Source organism: Pteropus vampyrus, unplaced genomic scaffold (genome assembly GCF_000151845.1).
Source record: "Pteropus vampyrus isolate Shadow unplaced genomic scaffold, Pvam_2.0 Scaffold217, whole genome shotgun sequence".
Taxonomy (NCBI): Eukaryota; Metazoa; Chordata; class Mammalia; order Chiroptera; family Pteropodidae; genus Pteropus; species Pteropus vampyrus.
Window position 1 is genome coordinate 2,591,657 of NW_011888998.1, and position 22,466 is coordinate 2,614,122.

At 50.5% G+C, this 22,466-nt stretch overlaps 1 protein-coding gene across 1 annotated transcript; it reads right to left on the reverse strand.

The window, feature by feature from the left end:
• Positions 1-203: 203 nt before the first annotated feature.
• Positions 204-12,516, reverse strand: PRELP (proline and arginine rich end leucine rich repeat protein). The gene is made up of 3 exons (XM_011373046.2): positions 12,376-12,516; positions 4,473-5,458; positions 204-2,150 (listed from the first exon to the last, which is right to left on the reverse strand). The coding sequence occupies exons 2-3, from the start codon at positions 5,440-5,442 to the stop codon at positions 1,975-1,977; spliced, it is 1,146 nt and encodes a 381-aa protein (XP_011371348.1). The 5' UTR covers positions 5,443-5,458; positions 12,376-12,516; the 3' UTR covers positions 204-1,974.
• Between the last annotated feature and the right edge of the window lie 9,950 nt (positions 12,517-22,466).

The following is a 22,466-nucleotide window of genomic DNA, read 5'->3' on the forward strand; positions in this document are numbered from 1 at the left end:
ATCAGAGGGGCTGAGGTTGAAAGGTGTGAGTAAGGTGCAGAAGAGGGCTTATCCAGGCCAGAGCACCAGGTTGCTTACAGCCAGTTACTATATTGACTTTAAGCAGAAGCCTTAGAGAAACCAGCTGCAGCTAGGAAGAATGAGGCAGTTTATGGGAGCATGGGGAAGGAGGCTAGGATAAAATGGGCCCCATTTATGGGCCCCATAAATTAGCAAAAGAGAAGGGTGAGAAAGAGAACAATGGGAACTTCTTGAAGTTAGAAACCTAGCTTAGTACAATTTCTTAAAAATCTCTGCAACTTTCCTAACCTACCTTGAGGGTGGGCACCATGTCCTACTCATGTTTAGAACACCCCCTCGCCCCCACCAACATATACACGCAGGGGGCTGTGGAGGGGCAGCATCCCTTAGGGGCAGGTCAAGGGAGGAAGAAAGCCAGTCAGCCCTTGGGGCCCAGGCTCCCTTGGAGGCCTGCCAAGCTGCACCGAGGCCGGGCAGGGAGGGTGGGAACACTGGGGGCAGGACAGTCCACACAGGGAATAAATTACTGCAAGGGAAGGGGTTAATACTTAGGACTTGTCCTGCATTAGAGCAATGTCTAAAGGGTGGAGCCGTAGACTGGAACGTGAGTGTGGGAGGGGCCTCGGAGGGGTTAACAGATGTGGGAACTGAAAGCAGAAGGGATAGTAAGGTCAGACAGCAAACTGGATCAGACAGCATCCTCACCTGGGTTCCCAAAGGTTCCCACCGGTGCTCACCTTTGATGGGAATCAGCCCCCAACCCAGGGCCTCTGTACCTCTGTGCCCTGTAGACCCCATAGGAGAGAGAACTGCTCTCACAGCCCCTGGCTCTTTGAGTCGAAACTCCTTGGCCTTGGAAAATCACCCCTGAGGGAGGCGAAGAGGAACACTGGCGCCCGCTGTGACCGGCACCGGCCACCAGGTGTCGCTGATGTGTCTATCTGAGAGGGGAGGCCAATTTACACACGTGGAAAAGGTTTCTGGGAGATTCCCAGGTGCCCCGCCCCTTCTTGCCGGTTTTGCAGCAACTGCTCTGGGGGTGGAAAGGATTGGGCCATCCACACTGATAGAGAACAGATGGCGGGGCAGGGCTGGTGGCTCTGCACCCTCCACTGTGGACACTGTTCCTCTGGCATCAGGCTTCTTGTCCAGAGTGGCTAAGGCGGGGCTACTCGCACGGGCCCACCCCTCTCCCACTGGCTGATTTCTAGTTCCTGAGCCATTCTTTTCCCGTTCTGTTCCTCCCTGCTCTTTCTCTCGGACTAGAGACGCCCAGTCAGGAGGGTACGTGATGTGTTCGCCCTGGAGGAGGAGGGCCCCGGCTCCTCCCTGTGAAGAGATGGCCAGTGCGAGCCCTTGAGGGAGCCCTGACCGTCCCTTGGCCATGCCCTTGCACTTCCTTTTTGGAGAACACAGGCCGGCAAAGAGCCAGCATCATGTCTGGTGTCAGCAAAGGAGTGGAGCAGCAGTTTGGGAGGATGGATCCTTGGCCAAGAGGGCCTGGGTTTCTTGGCCTTTCGGAGTGAGAGATGCTTTTGAAGGCGGAGTCCCCTGCAGGACTTTTCGAGCCTCACCTCTAGGTTGCCCCTGACCATTTTCTTGCTTTGCCAGGACCGAGATCCAGATGTCAGTCCAGGCCCAGACTTACCCAGGAGTGGCGGGGGGGCGGAGAAGGGACTATGAAGTTTTTAGACAGACATCTGTGCTTCTGGGGCCAGAAGTCTGGGTGTGCAGTAGGTGTCTTTAAGCTGGGTGGACCCAACCAAGGCCTGAGAAGTCTTGCTCTAGAGGCCATAGGTGCAGCAGAGTGTGTGGCTTGGCCTGCCCCAGGAAGGTGGGATAAGAAAGGCAAAGCTGGGAGTAAGAGGAAGATAGAGAAAGTGAATGGCGAGCAAGGTCCCTGGACCACCAGCATTCAAGTGCTGTCAGAGGAGGCCCAGAGCAGAGCAAGACCTAGATGACCACAGACTGCAGCAAGCGGAAGCACATCATGAGGTCCAGCGGGATCGGTGGCTTCAGGTGGTTCCCATCCAGCCGCAGGTAGCGGAGGTGTGGCACATTCTCCAGATCCGAGGAGAAGTCATGGAAGGAGACGAGGTTGTTGGGGCAAATCTGGGTCCCGTTGATTTCTATGGAGAAAGAAGAGGAGAGGTAAGTAGGAGAGGACAGTGGGGTCAGGACAGAGGGGGCTGCAGGCACTGACAAGGAAGGAGACAACTGAGAGTAAGGACTCTCGAGCGCTCCGGTGTAGAATTGGCTGACTTTGGGAGTCGGTGACCATGGTCAAGTTGACCGTAAACTCCAGGCCCAGTTTACTCATTTGAAAATTAAGTTGGAATTGATCCATAATTGTTATTGGAAATTCACTCTGAAGAGTTGTGGAGGGAGTAAGCTTTGAGCTGGACCTTTAATGTTAGGTAGGACTATTGCAGGGAGTTACCTGGGGGATGGGATTCTGATAGAGGGACCTATCTGAATGGAGCTGTGGAGGCCAAAAAGGTCACAGCAGAATCTGGGAGCAGTAAACAGCACAATGTGATGGACCAGGGACAGTGAGCTGGAAAGGCGAGTTGTGGCCACAAATTATGGTTGACTTTCTAATATTTCACTAAAGATTGAGGCTTTGATCTCCAGTCTGAGGAATGGCATTGAGCAGGATGGTAGCATCCCAGGGTGTGAAATCTGGAAGGGGCCTATGATGAGGTTTATACTGCAGAAAGACGAATCTAGCCACAGTGTGGAGAAATGGTGGGGTGAGGCGAGATCTGAAGCCAGCAGGTAGATGTGAGCATTTCTTGACCTGGATGGGAGGCACGTGGATGGACAGAAGGTGGTCACGTTAACTGAAATAGGAAGAGGAAAGGCAGTCTGGGGAGGGCACAGAGCCCTTGGGGCTTGCTGAGCCTATTGATTCTGATGTGATTACTGATTCTAGGGAAAGAAAGCTGGAAAGGTAAGTTGTGGCCAAATTTTGGTAAGCTTTCCAACGGAACATGAGATTTCATTTTCTCTTTCACCTCTTGTTAGATGACATCGGATGTGTCATCTTCTAAATGAATTTTTATTTCCCCTAAGCCTTGCCTCATTTATCATGTGTAGAGTCGTTGATCTTCTCTCTTCATCACCGGAACAGGAGAAAGAGTCCTGACATAGATGGATTTTCTCCTTAGAGCTTTTGTGACTTTAGACTGTCACCTGACCACCCTGACGTTCAGTTCCCAGGTTTGTGGCATGATGAGAGTGGGTGTGATTTTTCTGACTTCATCCTCAGGAGGCTGGCTGTCCCCCAACTGCCTGTTTTCCACAACCCGGTAGAGACCTGTCACCATGTAATAGGTACCCTCAGTTTACTCCCTGCAGGGTAAAATTAGACAGTTTTCCCTTTTCCTGAATTTGTCTCTTGCCAGATTTTAAAAGGCCCTCTCCCACTTTGTGTAATTATTCCAGATGAGTGAGCAAGCCTGTTCGCCCCGCCATTTGTTTCAAGACTGTAGAAACTCAACAATCTTCCTCTCATCCTTTGGCTTGGAAACTAAGGATTCCCGATATTGTTTTAGGGGCACCCCTCTTTCCCTGTGCTCTCCTTCATCCCTGAAGCTATTGCGTTCCCTGTGCGGTATATCCTGATTTTGTTCAAGGACCTAATAATCTCTCTTTTGTTTTTAAACCTTTCTGCAGATGCTCTGCTCAGAGCTGACATTTTTGATGGAAACAAAATTGCGACTTCCAGCTTCTTCTTCTAGGCTGCAACTGATAACTCAAGCCCAGGACCCTGTAAATGTAGCGGAGGCCAATTCTGCCCCAAGTGACTAAATACTCCAGCTTTCCAGACAGATTCAGAAAGCACCTGTATATGGACATGTTTTTCTGGCTGCTGCATTTTCACCGGTTGCAGACCCTGAATATACAGCTGCCATTCTGCGTATACATTTTACAGATACTTTAAACATAGGCTCAGACTGGGGAAGATGCTGCCTCTCACAGCTGCCAGCTTCTGCCGTGGACAGGCCCAGGACATTTCAGAGTGGGCGTTTAAATACCACTGTTCTTCTTTTAGAAGAATGTCCAGGACTATATTCCACGTCTAGCCTAGCTATAGATCTGGAGGGCTAAGAAACTGGGGTGGATAAGAAGGGACGGAGTAAGAGAAGCTTGTACCCTCCAAGCATGGTATTCGGGGTACGGTATCCATGTTAAATGACTGCATCCTCCTATCAACTTTGTGACAGAAGTATTATTACCATTCTCACTTTACAGATGAGGGAAATTCCCGAAGAGGTCAAACATCTGTTCAAGGTCATACAGATAGCGAGTGGCAAGGCCGAGATTTGAAGCCCTGTGCCAAATGGGGTGCTTTTTGTGCCATCCCACCCTGAGCCTCCTGAGAAAGGGCTGAGGTGGCGTGTCCCCAGCCCCGCTCCCTGCGGCCCAGCACGGCCCATCCCACTCACTCTCGATGCTGTTGTTGTTGAGGTATAGGTGCTCCAGCTTGTTGCTGATGGCAGGTACGTTGCTGATCTTGTTGTGCGCCAAGTGGAGCACGAGCAAGTTGGAGATGTTAAAGGAGTTCTTGGGGAGCCCCCTGTCGGACAGCCTGTTGTAGTTGAGGTGAATGAAGGCAAGGTTGGGGAAGGCCTTGAAGTACCCATTAGGGATTGTCTCGATCTCGTTGCTGTCCAGGTAGAGCTGGTGAATGGCCGTGGGAACCTTGGGTGGCATCTTTTTTAGGGTGTTGTGGGCCAGGTTGAGCTGCATGAGGCTCTTGAGGCCCTGAAAGGTGTCAGGCTTGAGGACGATGTCACTTAGCCTGTTGTGCTGGAGGTCCAGGAGCAGCAGGTTCTCCAGCTTGCTGAAGGCTCCGGGTGGGATCCTGGAGATACGGTTCTGGCTCAGCCTCAACTGTTCCAGGTTCCGGGGCAGGGCCGAGGGCACCTCTGCCAGCTCGTTCTTCTCCATGTAGAGGAACGCCAGGCTGGGGAGTTTCTCCAGCACCTTCTGGTCTATCTTGCGAATTCGGTTGTTGTCCAGGTTGACCCACCTCAGGTCTGTGGCATTCTTGAAGGACTCCACTGGGAGCTCAGTTATGAAGTTGTTCTGGAGATAGAGATAATGGATGCGAGATGGGATGACAGGGACCTTTCTAAGGTTGCGGCTATCACAGTAGAGGGCAGATGGGAAATCATGGGGGCAGTAGCATTCCCGAGGACAGTCAGGAAAGATAGATGGAGGGCCTGGTGGGAGGGGAGGAGGCAGGTCTGTAGGCTCTGATGGCTCATGGGGCTGAAAAAAGCTGGGTGTGGGCCTGGGTCTGGGCCTGGGCCTGGGCCTGGGCCTGCTAGGTCTTGGTCGTCTTGTTGGCTGGCCTTGGGCCACTGAGGCCAAGATGAGAAGTGGGAGGAGCCAGCAGAGGGATGACTTCATGATCCAGGTGATGTACCTGCAGGGAGGAGACACGGGAGGTCATTAGCCTGCTGGACCTCACGAATTAGAGGCTATGTCTTTGCAGCTAAAGTTGGCCAGGATGGGCTCCAGGAAGGCTGTGGGAGGAGGGGCCTGTGAAAGCATTTTCTGTTTGCCTGTATCCAGTAGGTGAGAAAGTAACAAGGGCTTGAGAGTCTGGGTCCCCTGCCCAGAGGCCTAGCCGCTCAAAGTGTTCAGCCTCCTCTGAAGAGGCGAGCCATACTGGCAGAAAGCACGCTGGGCTGTGAATCAGGAGTGCTGGGGCTTGCTGGAGAAGACCATCAACCTCTCTGGCCCTCAGTCTTCCCATCTGCAGCATGAGAAAATATTCTCTGTTCTTATAAGAGGGATGGTAGGACATATGAACCATAGAGTTCTGGGGTGTTACATCTGGAAGGGTCCTTAGAAATTTCACAGCTCAATGGTTTTCAAACTTTGCCCCTATTTCTGAGAGGAGACTGAGAGGATGGCCTCGGGGTACCCCCAACTCATGCCTGTGCCAACTTGAGCAACTCTGTGTGGTTTTTTTTTTAAGTCTGTTGTCTATATTGAGGTTTAACCAGAGCAGTCACTTGAAGAAGAAGAAAAAAAATCACTTTGCTAAAAATGGTCTGAAATCCACCAATCGAGTCCAGATTCTACTGTTTATAAGAATCGAGTACTGCAGGGAAGAAGTGGCTTGCCAAGGCCAGGAAGCTATTTAGACCCAGGACTAAAGCCCAGGTCTCCCGCCTTCCAGAAAAGCCGTGGAGATCTTGGAAAGGAAAGAAAGTACTGCCGGCATCCTTGTGTCCTCCCTGCACACCCCTCGCCCCTCTGCTCAGCTCAGAGAACGCTGGTCTTTGCCAGCAGGAGACATACCAAGAATTCTCCCCAGATGTGGAGGCTTCTGGGAGAGTAAACAGGAAAGGATCGAAAGCTGTGGCGAAACCACTTTCATTTCCTGTGATTCAGTATTACTGCTCTCATCTCCACTGGAATTGGTGGTGTTGAGGCATCAAGAAGAACTTTCTGCTAGCCTATGTGACATAGCGGAATAGGGTGCTGAAGGATGTTTTGGGTTTGCCCTTCCCATTGGCCCTCATGATATCTAGATAGGGCCACGTAGTTTGAGTTGAATTAAGCTGGGAAACAGCAATAGACCCAGGGTCACGGACACAAAGCGGCAGCTCGCATAGGCTTCCCCGCTGGCCTGGCTGGGAAGAGTCCAGGGAGGGGGTTTCATGTACCACTCCCTCTCTAGGGTCATTATCTTTTTGAGTCCATGTCAGCTTAGATTCCTCCCGGTGTGAGTGACCCAGTCCCAGCCTCTTGCTGACTTTGCTCAAAGGAAGATGAGCAAAGCCCCTCACCAGCTGCTTAGTCCTGAGCCAGATGCTCAGGAGGAGCTAAATGATATAAGAAACAGAAGAGAAGGCAGAGCTCAGCCCTGGAGAGGCACTCCTCTCCTGTACCATGCACAAAAGCAAACTCATGTTCACAGGTGCTCTGTGAGCGTGTGTGAACCCTTACACGGTCCACCGAATATGGGAAGGAAAGAGGGAGGGAAGGCAAACAGACAGACAGACAGATGGGAAAGAGGGAAGATATTGCCTGCAGCCTCTGTTGCCTCTCCACCTCTCTCTAAGGTGGCCTGTTCCCAGGCTAGCCTCTCCAAGGGGGTCCAGGAGGGCCATTTTTCCTGGACCTCCTATCACAAAGGACCTTGCAGTTGGGTTCTTGGCTTTATCTCCAGTTGAGGCTGTAACAGCCTCAGGGGTACACTGAAGGGACAGAAAAGAGAAGGCATTCATTATAAACCTACACTTGGAGTCTTGTGGCCAGAACTCACACCACTTTTAATTGGTGAACTATAAATTAATATTTTATAAGTCTTGAATAGAACACCATCATTTTGCATATAAATTTTAAGGGAGTAGTTAAAGCATTAGTATGTGAAAAACAAACATTTTTAAAAGCCCCAATTTTTGTAACCCTGATTTTTTTTATTTTGACATTTCTTCATTTTCTTATCACTCAGAAGTCTGAAAATAAGCAAGCAATCTCTCATGCTGTGAGAAGCCCTGCCCCAAGGAGGCTCCCCAGCACTGGCTGGGACTCCCTATTTCCTGGAATTGCCTTTGTCACCAAAAGCATCTACCAGGTACTAGGCCCCAAGTTAAGTGGCTAAAGCTTGTCCAGAGCTTCCAGCAGGAGCTCACTCTGTGAGGCACATTGACTTAGGAGACTGGCCTGGGTAGCCCTGGTGCCCATGATGATGAGTGACAGGCTCACAGTTCAGTGACAGGATCACAGCTCTAGCAGGCAGGCCAACCTACCGCTCCTTCCGCCCACAGTGAACATAGGCCTTCCTCATTCCCATCTCCCTCCCAGGCTCCTCAAGAATTCCTGTGATCTGCCCACCAGCCCTTCCTCTGATCCTTTTACATGCCAAACCTCTGGGGGCTGGCCGAGCAACTCCCAGAGCTGATGGGAGGTTCCTGAGTAAAAGCTCCCTGGGCTTGGTCTGTGGAGAAGTTGGATCTGCTGGCTCCTTTCTCTTAGCCCAGGGCTGAACCATTCCGTGTGTGTGCGCACACGCCCATGCTCCTTTCTCGAGGAAACAGCCTTCATTTCTAAGGCTTTTCTTATCAGGCAACGCCTCTTCCTGCTGGAGCTTGGCCGTCTGGAGGGAAAGTCCTGACAGCAAGGCTCTGGCAGTGCATGTGACAGTCTGTCCCTGAAACCAGAGTATGTGTGACAGACTTGAGGTCCCTGAACTCCAAGGGGAGTTATACCCACCCCCAACTAAAGCCCAAAGTCATACTTTCTTATGCTCCTGCCTTCCAGAACCTTCTGTCTAATCACAAGCTCCCTTGGGGTGGGTCATAAGTGTGTGTGAATTTTAAATTTTTTATGCTTGTGCAAGCACACCTCCTCACCTCTCACCCTTCTACTCGGCCATGTTCACTGCTCAGTCACTGGACACTTGTTGACCACCGACAGTCACCGACCTCATGCAGCTCTGTTCGCTGGCATTGGCTCTCAAAATGCTGCTGCTTCATGGGAGAGTCACAACTGCTTTCTTTGCCTGACCCAAAATTCAGTCTCTCCCTTTAAGAACATTTCCTAAGAGAGTTTTAAATTTGAATTTCAGTTCCAAGTATTGGAGATCTGGGCTCGAATCCTGGCTCTGCCCCTTCACCCCTGGCTCCTCATCTGTGTAAGGATCAAATGAGATCATGCACAGGAAGGCATGTCATAGTGCATAAACTCTCTACAAATGACAGGGGTTTAGATTATTCATTGATTTGTTTATATTTGTTTTTCCAGAGCAGATTCTCTGGAAAGTCTGATTTTAAAATGAGCTAGCCCTCTTCCCAACCGAGCTCATGAATTCATTCACTTAAGGTTTGAACTCCTGGGACTGGTGTGATGTTCAGGTTCATGGTAGGCCTGGGTTGAGGTCCACATGGGTTTGTCAAGTCATTAGGAGCAAGTTTAAGGGTAATTTGCTTTGTATAGAGTCTGGGCTTGGGTTAAGCTGGGAATGAGGTTGGGTGTGACCCGTTAAAGGATTACTCCACACTCCTTACTGGCATTCTTCTTCCTTGTCAGATTTTCTGTCTAGTTGGTCACCCCTAAACCTCCACAGCTTAACTCAGCTAGCAACCCTGCCATGGAGAACAGGGTGCCCCTGCCCCAGAGCCACACCCAGGGACATTTGGCATGACGCTCTTGCTCTGTTCCCTTCCTTCTGTTCTAAACTCAGAGTTCTGAAGTTCATCCTGCCACCTTTATCTCTTCCGGAATCCCAGAGGGAGTTGGAAGCCAAGAGAATCAGGTGATCTCTGCCCATTTGTTAGCAGAAGAGCGAGGCAGCCCACCCAGGCAGTCTGGGACCTTCTCAAGGCCTCTATGTAGGGCTCGTGTGTCCCTGAGGTAACAAGAAGTATGATATAGGGGCACGATGAATTCAACACACCACTGATGCAGCTCCTCCTTTCCTGGGGGTTGGAATCAGTTGAAATCAGTAGAAGGCTGGCACGGTGGGGTGAGAGCTTCATGGTGCAAACTAGAGAGGGGAGGAAAGTTCTCAGCCCCTCCGCCAGTACTTAGTGACATGACCCTGCTCTCAGCCTCAGTTTCCTTATCTGTAAGAGGGGGATAAAAAATCTTCCCTATCCTGTACTCCTCACCCAGTTATTGTCAGAAGCAAGTGTAATAAGTAACTTTAAAATGCGTTGTTGATCAAGAAGTGCTAAAAATAAATATAACGCTGTGATGGAGAGACCATCTGTCTCCCCAGCATCTACCACAAGGCAAAGTGTAAACAGGGGGAAGGTTTTTCTGGCCTCAGGCCACTAGTGCAGAAGAGCAAGTTTTCCATCCCAAGGGGCTGGGGAAGGAACAAGGGTGAGATGGCTCTCTTCCTCACCTCGCCATCTCCTTCTTCCTCCCTCCATCCCCTAGCATTTCCACCCCTTGGAGAAAAGCCTAGAAGAATCCGTTCTAGGTGCTTATAGATCTGAGTCTTAACCCCGTATCTCTTCAGCTGCTTCACTGGGTGCTCTTGGGCAAATCTCTTACCCCAATTAAGCTTCAGCTCCCTCATCTGTAAAATGGACACACTAACACCTTCTTATGATGTTGATTTGAGGGTTAAATGAGTAAACGTGTGTAAAGTGAGGGCTCAGTGAATATTAAGCTATTTTTGGCATTATTTCAAAGTAATAAGGTCTCTTTCCCTTCAGCTTGGCCAGGAGGCAGCCCAACCCTCCATCCAAAGCAGAGAGCCTTGCAGGTGGGTACTGGCTCATGGATTTCCCGCAACTCATTCACACAGAGCACCTTTCTTCTCTTTGGGGCCTGTGAGACCACACTAGGGTCACAGAGTCAAGTAATCAGAGATACAGTAGAAGCCCCAAGCCACCTGGGACTGCTCTCTCTGTCCTCCAATTCACTACCGCCCCCAAGCCCACACACACACACCTTTCTGCAGCAGGTGAGGGGATGTGGTGAGAGAAGGCACAGAGCTGGCTGTGGAGTCCCATTGTGATTCATGACTTCCCCTCCCAACCTTTCATACCTGGCTCTTTTGCTCCTTCCAGCCTTGAAACGCTTCCCTCACATGCCCAATAAATGGGGCTGTCCACTGCACAGGGCTTATTGCTCAGCCCATCTTCTGTGTGAGGCCATCAGAACAGACAGCTGTTGGGCAGGAGGAGAGGGGATCTGGAAGGGATGGGGAGAGGCCCAGCTCAGTGCCTCAGGGGGCTCAGGGCAGGCGGATTAGCAGGGGAGAGGAAACATTAGCTTTGGGGGGCTATCTTGGGGAACCTTTCTTTCTAGGATGTTCCCCCATGATATGGCTGCCATATCGTGGTTTGCAAGGAGGACGGAGGGGGATTTCTCACAGAAGATCTTCCCTGCTCCCTCAGTGCACACTCCATCCCCACAAAAGAGGGTGGCCAATTTGGGGTACTCTGGAGCTCCTCCAACACACAGTCCTCGTCCAGGAGACCAAACAGTCCTTCTGCCCAGCTAACACTGCTCTTTAATCCCAGCACAGATCTCCCGCCATACCCTGATTCTGGTTCTCGAGCCCTGGCTGACCATCAGGATCCATTCAAATGTTAAAACAGTGACGGATTCCTGAGTCTCCATCCGGTAGGTCTGGAGCGAGGGGTTCAGACATCTATATTTTTAGTAAATCCCCCCACTCTCCTCTCCCCTGCTCCCAGGTGATCGTGAAGATCAGCTGTATTTGGGGACCCTGCTCTAGCCCACCCTTGCCTGCCTTGGGACAGCACTCTGTTGTTGAGATGGAGTGGGGTCACTCTGATTGGAAACAAGCCCCATTTAGTTGCGCACTCCAGTTTTCCCCTCCCTGACAGATTAAGCAACTCCTATCTTTTTCTCTGCCACAAGAACCCGTTGCTAAAGGCTTTAAAGAGAAATCTTTACCAGCTGCCTGCAGAAAAATAAATAAACACCCCCAAAGCTGGGGATTAGGATTTCCAAAGCTTGGAAGCTGGGTTCTTTCTTCTCTTTCTTTCCAAAAGCCAGTGGTTTGGACCAGTGAGGCAGAGAAGTTCAGCGTTACTGGGAAGATACGGTGCAGGTCAGAAAGCCACTTTTTCTCCCTCCCGCCCAATTAATTTCTAAAGATCGAAGAAATCCTTCCAGCTCCTGCTCTTGTTCATCTCCTCCCCGCTCCACCTAGACTCAGCACACGATTTCCTTTGGACCTGCCATCTCAGTGGAAAGTGTACTTTCTCTTTGCTCTTACTGCTGGGGAGGCACGTGAGAAGGCGAGAGACAAGATGTGGTGTGTGTGTGTGTGTGTGTGTGTGTGTGTGTGTGTGTGTGTGTGTGTGTGTGTGTGTGTGTTTAGCTCTGCATGTCAGATGCAGTCAGAGAGTGCAGGTGAATGGGCAGGAGGCTTCATGTGTGTATATGTAATGTGTGTATGTGTGTGTGTATGTGTGAGCATGTGTGTGTGTGAAGTGCAGCCTCTGTGTTACGTGTGTGCGCATGTGCCTGTAACAGCGAGTAACAGTATATGAAAGGTGAAGAGAAATAGGTTCTTGAGTCCAGTTTCTATGGAATCACCTGATCTGTAGAAATACTGTGTGCAGCATAACTCTGCTACAACAAACATCTGTACCAAGAAAGTTTAACTTCTGCAGCCAGCAAATACACAGCCAGCAAATACAGAGGATGACGAAAAGAAGGAAGAGGACCAGGGGGTAGAAGCAATGAAGAAGACTAATTTGAGCTCATCTGAAAGGAGACAAAGGTGGAAGGAAGGAGGGAGGAGTCAGAGACCAGATCAAAAACCTAAGCTGGACATAGCAGGAGGACACTTGTTGGAGGAAGGAGGCTTCCTACCCATCTCCCGACTGGGCTTACCTGCACACACCTGCCTCTGTTCTCAGCTCTAGGTCAGTCTCCCTCCTCTTCCTCCCCTGCCCTTCGGTGGAGTGTGGCAGCAGAGAGCCAGCTAGAAGCTCTGATCTCCCTGGGAGCCTGCTTGTGTTTGCCTGACTTTTCTTCTACCAGATCCTATTGGGGTGGGGAGGTTAGGTTAGGGGGAGGGACGGGCAGATTGTAGAGAGGGAGGGGAGGAGGGGGGAGGAGAAAAAGAGGGAGGGAGCTTGGGAAAGGAGGAATGACAACAATAAAGTCTTTATTTGGCAGCCAAAACTCCCAAAGTCTTCATCCACACACCATGCCCACTAATGAACTCGTTTTTAATAACATTTCCTTCTGCTGCCCTTGCTCTTAGGGAGAGATCGCTTGACCCATGTTTAGGAAACAAGCCAAATTAACAGAGGAAAAGGCGTGAAAAGCAAACTGTGTGTGGCCGGAGCAGCATGGCTGGTTCCACCAGCCTGTTTTGCTCCTCTCCCTAATAACGCCTTGCTTCCCGTTGCTCCCCTAATGTTAAATTCCCAAACCAGTGAGGGATGTGGGGCATTTCCTCTGAGCTGTGACAATCCTTCCCTACGTCAACTTCTCTAGGAGGTTGCTAAGGGAGTGGAGTCTTGCTGTGCAGTGAGCTGGCATGGGAGATAGCCTTGGTTCGGCTGCCAGGAGGATGCTCTGGGGATCAGAGAGGGAAAAGTCTGGCCTGAGGTCACATAGCAAATTAAGACAGAATTAAAATTTGATATAAGACCTAAAGTCAATGTCCCTAGCCTATGTGGACAATGTCAGTGTCTTCTTTCAGCTTCTCCACACTCAGGATGTGGGGGCTATATGGTCATCACACAAGGACATGGGACAATCTAAGTGTCCCCTGTCCATGCCATCCCAGAAGACCCATTTAAGTCAGACTGTTACCTCAAACAATTGTCCTCGATTAAAAAAGGGCAACACAGTTGCAGTTAAGTAGCAATCCATTGAAAATTCCCACCACCCCAATTGACTGCTTAGAAAACCCAATGATTCTTACTTTTTCTGTCATCAGGTCCATGAAGAAAGTGCTGCAGAGCCCTGTGACAGGGAACTCCTACCACCCCTCCCAACCTGGGGCAGAGGAAAGAACGTTAAGATCAGGGTTAGCAGTCCTGGACTCTGCCACTTACAAGCTACATGGTCTTGGGCAAGTTACTTAATCATGTGGAACCTCAGTTTCCTCATCTATGAAATGGGGATAATACCTGCCTGACAGGGTTGGAAGATGAAATGATATCATAAGTGTGAAAGCACTTTATAAACTGGGAAGATATTAGGGTTAGAAGAGTGGGTATGGTGAATGGTAGTCAGCCTAAGAAATGGAGAAAGAAAAATATAACCTGCAGTTTCTTTCCCCACCAGGCTTCCACTTAAAAGCATGAGCCTTCCCCTCTGCTGGTGAGGTCTTGCTAGAAGTCAGTGCAGCCCTCTCTAGAGTCGCATGAGCTCTAGGGGGCCAGGCGCTCATGCATTTTATTTTTCGTCCCCATGGGATATATTCCCTTCTGCAGACTGAGGACACCAACTGTAGATTTGCTTATTTCCCTTGGTGGAGTTGGTGGTAAGAAAGGTGAGCAAGATACAGTGAGCTGCAGGGAGGATGGGCAGGGACTGGGGTAGGAGAAGTTAGACAGGTGCAGGGGGTGTGACTTGCATCCATTTTTATGGGGTCCACTCAAATACCCAGAGTCCAGGCTCTTCGGCATCTATGATAACAGACTCCATACCTTCCCAAGTCAGTCTTCTTTCCATCCTCCCTTGTCTCCTCCTGTCCCAGGCCATGCAGAGAGAATTGCAATGAAAGACAGAGAGAGGGCCCCGGGCCATTCCGGAATGTCTAGAGTGTGCTAATTGGAGGTCTGTGGATATAATAAGCTTGAAGACCCAATGTTTTTTGATAGCACGTTAATTAAAAATACCTTTTTATTATGGAAAATTTAAAACATATGTACATTTTCTTGGAATTGTGTTAATAACCCCATGCACCCAAGCTCAGGTTCAACAATCACCAACTCACGACTCATCTCATTTCATCTGTTCCCCACACTCCCACAACGCATTTGAAGCATCGATGCTTTTAAAAATTGTATTTGAAGCTTTTTAGGCAGGAAAAGCACTTCCCAGTGCAACACAGTCACCATCTCTCTATGCGATCTTGTCAACAGAGTGGAGGGCCTAGACCGCCTCACTCAGTTATTGACCTGCCTGTCTCTGAAGACTTTTGAGGTCACATCCACTGGTCTAAGGGCAACAACTGGGAAATGGCATGAGTTGGGACAAATCGGGTCACCATAAGGGAGAAGGTGCCAGGTTATCCCAACCAACCTGCCTTTCTCATCACCTTGACAGAGGACAAAACACCTTTAAGAGTGGGAGATAGGAGATGGCTGGGTTCTTGAGACCTGGCTTTGCCTCTTACATGTTGTGTGACCTTAGAGATGTGCCTCTCCCTCTCTGGCCTCAGTTCATCATTTGAAAATATGAGATTGTACTGAGACCTCTGAGTTCTACTGGAACAATAGTGTGAAGAGAGCCTGGGATTTAGGGTTGGGACACTTGGGTTAAAACTTCCACTCCGCTACTCTCTAGATGCCTAGTGAGCAGGTCTCGAACACACCTGCATCTAAGGCAGGAGATGGAGCAGAGTGATTACCTTAGATGCAGGTGTGTTGTCTGGGAGAGCACTTCGTGATTCACTGGCTTCATACGGCCGGACACTGCAATACTTCCAGAAAGAGCTTCCCCTCCTCAAGTCTTGAGTCTCGGGACACCAATCCGTGTAGCTTTGCTTCCTGGTGTCAAGGACAACATGAGGTAAATGCTGGGGAAAGTGGTGGAACGTCATGAGGTCCAGGCTGCTGCTGTAGCCTACTCCAGTGGAGAAGGGCAGAATGTGGGGACAGAAAACGGCAGGGACGGGGAGGTAAGGATGGGAAGGCAGGTGGCTCTGCAATGCAGTAGATCGCAGTTCTATTTCCGGAGAGCTTGGACCTGCTCCCGCTTCCTACCCAGGTTGCAATCCCCCCTCAGGGGCTCACTGCTTTATTGACCCTCACGGTAACTGCTGCTGGTTACAAGCGAGTGCTTAAAGCAAGAGAAGAAAGGGCACAATTGTGTATAATCTTTTCCATAGAAATATAGAAAGGTTTATAGAAACACAGGCTCCCCACCTCTCCATCGCCCTGTCCCCAAAACTCTGCCGGGAAAGAGCAGTGTGGCCCTGAGAAGTTTGGGCTCGGACTGCCCTGTGGTCATCAGGCCTGTGGGGCTGGCCCTGGGACAGACCCTCGCCCCTCATCAATTGAGACTCACAGCCTCTGGTGGCTGGGCGTCGTCTGGGCAAATAAGTGACAGGGAGAAGCTGTGGGAGTCCTGTGGTCACTATCTTGCTGCCTAACCTGGGGGGTCTGGGTTGCCTGGGGTGAGTGGGCTCCTGGTGGGTAGGGGCATCATCCTGTCATCATGGGATAACCCACAGCACCCACCAGGGGCTTGGCATGCCCTGGGTGCTCAGTAGGAGTCTGTTCCATCACATTCAAGAGGGTTGAACAAGGAGACTCTCTGTCGCTCTTTTTTAAAAAATGCTATTGTTTAAAAAATATAAATAGGTAATACATTCTCTTGACTCAAAATCCAAAAGGTACAAAAGGTTGCACCAGGGAAAAGTCTTCTACACTGTCTGTGTCCCCACTGTCCAGTTTCCTCCAGGAGACAATCAGCAACTTGTGTCTGCCAGATTTATTTAACGCCCTTACGAGCAATGAGTACCAGCAACTGAGCACTTTTATTTTTACTTGGTAGCATATCTTGATGGCTGTCCATATCGGTACATGAGGCTCTCTCTCTCTGCCCAGTGTTTATTTGACCAGTCCCTCTTGTGGATGTTTGGGCTTGTCCCCCTCCCCCACCCTGGGCTTAGAGTTTACAGACTTGGGTCCGGTTCTGTTCTGCCTCCTCTCCATGCTGACCAGGTGGTCTTGGCTGCTCATTTGCCCTCTCTGAGCCTCAGCTTTCTCACCTGTGTCAGTTGCAGTTCATCGAATTATTCTATGATTTAAGTGAATTTCTGAATCCGAGTGCTCGTGTTACTGGCATGATGGAAAACTCCATCTCAGTCCTTCTTGGTGGCCCCTCCCCTCTCCCTGGGGTTATCCAGCAGCTGTGGCAGATTTACGTGGTGCTAGGGCCTGAGTCAGGGGACGTGCCTGTGGGAAGGTGCACGTGGTTCCCGGTTAGTGTCCCACCCAGGTTGCTCGGGACACGCCCGCTGTCCTGTGAGGCCCCTCTGTCTGAACAGCACTCAGACACTTTCGAAGGCTGTGTGCAGAGGACAGAAACCTGAGAGCTGCCATTTCCTCTCTGGAGACGTGCTGGCAGCCTGGCACTCTGCCAGGAGCTCAGGAGCTACAGAACCCCACAATTCTCCCGTCCTGGCCTCAACCAGGGGCCATTTCTTCTGTGGGGAAGGAAGCTTCCTTGTCTCCCTTACTTCTAGCCGAAACACTATACTCATGCCCAGAAATCTCCAAGGGCTCAGGCTTATGGAAAACGAAGCCCTAGAATTTGTAGGCTTCTTCCATTTCCTGCCTGCCTTGCCTGTGGCAGGGAGCACTGGAGGAAGGGAGGGGCAAAGACAGGGAAGGAAAAAACAAAGCATGTCTGTCAGCCATGAAGCGAGTGCAGGGGGATTGGAGGACGCCGAAATACCTTCTGCTCGTTTGTCCACAATCCTGTCTGGGGGTTGCCAACCTGCTGGCCATCTGAGCACTCCTGCTACACCATCTGTCAGTGTGACCCAAGGACACTAACCTGAGTCTGCTGGGTCAGCATTGCTGCTGGAGTTCCTCAGGTACCTGAGAAGCCAGCTGAGGCCAGTGGGTGGCATCTGCTTTCTAAGGCAAGGCCCTCTTGTATTCTGGTGAGGCTTCGTGCCCTTTAGTTATGTCATCTTGGAATGACACTTAATTTTATGTTGTAAAAATCACCTTTCACAAGTCACAGCACCTGGATCTAATATCCAGGTTGCAGATATAGTTTTGATAAGTCACCAGTGCCATCCTGCTCCTTGCAATAGATTACTGGGTAATGGCACTGCCTCGCACAGGCATAGTCACACTGAAGCCATATGATGATGACATGTGGCCATGTGCAGTCAGTCATGTCCCAGGTCAAAGGTCTAGGAGGGAGGAGAAGGCAGAACTTCCAGGGACCACTACCCATGACCTTGGAGGTCGTCACATCCACATGTGCACCAAGCATCATCTTTTAACTGATTAACAGTAACACTAATGGCTACAGCTTGTTGCGGCTTACTCTGTGGCGGCCATTCTTCTAAGCCATCTACACCTACAACTCTTTAGTCCTCATACCCTTCCATGAAGCAGGGACTGCTCGAACACCCATTTTACAGGTGAGGGGTTGAGGCACAATTAATGTACCCAAGGTCAACCAACTAGTGATGGTGGGGATGACATTTGACCCCAGGCTGTACTGCCTCCATTGCTCGTTTGTTTATCCATGCTATTGTGAAGATTAAAATCCAAATCATTCACAGTCCTCTCTAAATTCATGTAGCTTGGTGTCATTAGATATTTTTTATTCATGCAATTTTAACTATTATCACATATTTATTCTTTTGATGTTAAAAAGAAAATCCTCATGCATGAAACTGTTGAGAACCACCAACCTAGGCCTCAGTTTCCCATTCCTAAAATAGAGTTACTCTCAACGCCTCCCTTTCTTACCCCATATGGACTCTCCAAGTTCTGTCAGTTCCCTAATGGCTTTTGCAGCTTCCCCGCTCTTTCCTACCACGGCACTAGACCGTTACTGGAGTTCCTGATCGTGTCTCCCTGCTTCGCCCCTCCCTCCGCCCTCCACCTGGCTCTTGCTAAGGCATGAATCTGACCGGGTCACTTTCCATTGTCTCTTTGTCCCCACGACCACGGTTCTTAGTCCACAGTGCTTGCCAGATTCACCTGAGAGCTCTTAAGTACACCTGCAGCCCCATCCTTAGAAATGCTGATGGAAGGAGCTCTGCGTTTTTAAAGGCTGTCCCTGTGAGTGATTCAGACCCACATCCACAGCTGAGACATATAGAATGTGGCCCAAGATCCATGCTCTGCCCCATGCTTACTCTGGTCCCATTTCTCAAACTCCAAACCCCGAACATGTGACTGCCTCACAGCAACCAGGATACTCCGAGCTATCTCTACATCTTTACATCTTTGCTCTCTGCACCTTCTGTCTAGATGGCTCTTCCCCTCCCCCCAGGGGTTACATCTTCCAGATACTGTCCCGACACCATTTTCCTCTTCAGCCCCTGTGTAGTGATGACCACTCTGTCCATGTGCTTCAGCCACGCCCCAAAGGATATCCAGCCCAGGACTGGTGCCCCTTCCCTGTTCTCCTGCCTGCCTGGTCTACCAGCTCCCCCAAGGGCCGTGCCTAATCTGATTCCTCTCGGAGCCTAGGGATCAGCACAGCTCTGACACATAGTAGGTGTTCCGTATCTTACACTCTGGCCCTGGTGTAATCTGGCAGTGAGCCTCAAAGCACTAGAATAGTTTCCCCTGTTTTGGGTTTGCCCCAGTCATTGTGAAATCTTCCTGTGTGTGTCTGTGTTTTCCTGCAACCTTCCCACTTTCTAATTTATTTTCCATGACCTACCAAATGTTACTTCCCAAAACACAAACCTGATCATGAAACTCTCTTGCCTGAAACTGCAGCATGTCTCAGTTGTTTACAGAACGAAGAGCGCAGATGCCTTTGCGTGATACTCGAGGGCCTGCGGTCTGACTCCTGCTTTCCCACGATTCTCGTTCTCGTTCCCTTCCATAGTTCTCACAGGACCTGAGAACTGGATTCGTGAGATCATGTTTTCCTGGGTTTTCAAGTCTCTAGGCTTTTGCCCAGTTTGGGTCCATTTTCCCTTATTCTCCATTTTGGGACCTCCTATCTACCCTGCAAGGCCCAAAGCAAATGTTCCCTCCTGTGTGAAGCTCTCCTTGACTCTTGCGGGCAGAGCAGGCTCTCTGAGCTCCCCTTTCCATTCGATGGCCACACAGTGCACTAACTGCTGGTTTCCATGTCTGCCTCTTCCATGCGATTGCAGAGTCTCCAGGACAGAAACCCAGCTCCTGATAAAGGACCTGGCAGATAAGTGACAACAGTCAGAATAGCCAATACCTCACAGACCTTCCTGTGTGCCATGCATGAAAGTTACAGTGCATTAGCTCATTCCATCCTCATAACAACCCAGGAGCAAACACTATATTATCATTCCTATTTTACAGAGTATTATAGTCACTAAGTGTCATAACCAGGATTTGAACCCAGGGTCCATGCTGTCTATGCTATACTGATCATGCTTGCAGAATGTATGGTAATTCACAGCGAGAATGTGTGTGTGTGTGGAGGAGAGGAGTAGTTAATAAAAACATGATATGACTTGTTTCCCGCCCACACCAACTCCTGATGTCAGGCTCGAATGGAACCCTGGTCTCCTGAAGCCTGGTCTGTGGCTTTTACTGAAACAACAGAGCTGTCATCTCTTTTCCAACAGGTGACACAGATGCTCGCCCCCTCCTCTCATTACAAGCCTCAGCCTCCCTCCTTTTCATTTCTCCTTTATTCTGCTCTGCTTGCCCAGTCTGGGAAAATAACTGGTTGGCCTGCAGCTCGTGAGTAGGGCCCCTTCTTCTTCCCATGTGCAGCCCTGGCCTTACTGAGCCATGCCAGTGGCTGTCCCCTCCCCTCACTCCCCCACTCTCTAAGCCTCCTGAATTCTCCCTTTCAAAGGAAAGGACATGGTCAGAGGCAAAGACTAAAGCCAAGAATGTTCTAAGCCTCCAGGTTTCTCTTCTCTCAGCCTGCTGGGCGTAGAATTGCTACTGTGGGATGTCGGATGTCGCAAGTGACATGTGTGTGAACTCCCATCACTGCCTGGGGCTTTTGTCCTCCTGAGGCTGGTAACGCAGGGCAGTGGGCCGAAGAAGAAAGAGTGAGAGAGCATGCCCTTTTGTGGCTCTCATAACTGTCCCGGACCCCAGGGATGGTGGCCCACCTGAGCAGATTACCAGAGCCCCTCTGCTCCCCTCTCCCCCCGCATTCTGCTCACACTCACTTGCCTACAGCTTAGTGTTGGGTCTCCCACATGCAGCCTTCATCTGGCCTCGCTCTGCCCTTAGACAATCAGGTTGAATGTTCCTCCAGACAAGGCTGTGTCTCCCAAGGGCATGGCATTTTCCAAGGGCATGTGAAAAGGAATTCTCCTAGTTAATGGTGAGAAAGAGAGGCCATGCTTGGTTCAAACTTGTTCTCTACCCCAAGTCAGGGTCCAGGGAGGGTGGCGAGGTCCTATTCAAAGTACTCCATGAAGTAAGCAAGGAGATTTGCTTTCTTCTGCTCTAAGAGCTGATTCACAGTCTAAAATGAGCAATACACGCATAGGACAATCAGGCACCAAAACTCATGATTATCTGACCCCAAATATACTCAGTAAAGGATAAATACTTTTAACGGCTGTGGCTCATGAAACAGCATTGTGGAAGGATTCAGAGTATTATGAAGTGTCCTCGCCAAGAGACATTGTGTTTCCTTAGTAGTGTTTACACTGGCCTTGGTGTCCATCAACAGAGGACATAGCCAAGGGCGCTCCTGGCTGAGGACTGTGACCTGGGAACTGATGTACGGGGCACAAATGCTGCCCCTTCGATCCAATCTCCTCTCGTCAATGAGCTTATGTGGCCACCCAGCCATGACCTAGACAGTCATCCTGGACGCTCCTTGTTGGGAGGCACTCTGGTGGTGGGGCTAGCAGCCTCCTGATGCCCATCCCCCCAAGCTGCCCTGGAAGTTGCCCCCTACTAATATCGGGGCCTCAGTGCCTGCTGTCCCATCCCATAAGGCCATTCTGAGGACAGAGCAAGGCTTTTAGGCTGGAAACAGTGATTATTAGCGATGGAGAAGCCCATCTTGGCCCGCCCCAGGTGTGGGGAATTTTTAGGCCCCATTGAGCCAAGCCACAGAATGAAGGCAAGAAAGCAAAACATGTTTTGGAAGGTGGCTGGCAGCCCCGACTGTCTGCTCCCTGGGCCAGGGCGCAGTGAGAGGCTGTGCAGTCAGCAAAGCGGTGCAGAGAGTGAGAGAAGACAGCGGGACGGCAGTGGCTCCCCTTTCTCTAGAGACCCCCAGAAACGAAGGCTCCCCACCCCACCATGCCTTTGCTCCCCCAAACCATCATCTGCCTAGTACTTCAAGCTGAAATGACTTCATTAGGAAGTTCTTCCTTCAGTCTACCTGGCCTCTTGCATGCTGGAATTCAGGCTCCTTTCTTATATTTAGATCCTTATTGGAGGACGGAGAAGCCTCCTCCCACCTTAAGCAGAACTTGGATTTGAAGAGAGGTCTGGGCTCCTTGGAGACAGGTGCTGGGTAAATGTGTTGTCATTAGCGCTGTTGTATGATCAGCATTACTCATCTGTCGTCTCCTTCTGAATAGCAGTAGCTCTCTGGGCGGACAGCCACCCTCCTTCCTGTTAGTTCTGGAGAGAGGGAGAAGAGGAGAGATGCAGAGCTGGTGGGGGGCGGGGGCAGAGGAGGAAGGGAACACTGGACAGAAGGGAATCCAGCTCCCTCCATAACCTGGTAGATGACGTTCCCGCTCCTGCTAAGGTGCAGGGTGGGAGTGACTTGGGTAATTAGCCTGTGAGGCTGTCACATTGATTAGGTCCTTTTCCTGTTTCCCACCCTCCCTCCTCTCCCTTCTTCCTGCCTTCTCGCCTCCTCCCCCTGCTCCTCCACTCCCTTCTCATCTACCCCTCCAATTTCCTCTCCTTTCCTCCCCTGCAGGCCCCTCATTGTATTCTGCCTTGCTCATGGCTTCCTCCTCTCTCCTCCAGCTTCTGGCTCCTCTTATGGCCGAGCCCAGGGAGGGGATATGCGATTCATTAGCCACATTGCCGCAGGATGAAACACGCAGGCAGCTCCTCTCGAGCAGCGCTCTCCTCCATCAGGCCTGGCAGAGCCGCAGGCGCACAGGC

Coding starts and splice junctions, on each gene's coding strand:
- PRELP (XM_011373046.2), bottom strand. CDS start 5,442: ATGAAGTCATCCCTCTGCTGGCTCCTCCCACTTCTCATCTTGGCCTCA. Junction 2,151..4,472: donor CAACAACAACAGCATCGAGA/GTGAGTGGGATG, acceptor CTTTCTCCATAG/AAATCAACGGGACCCAGATT.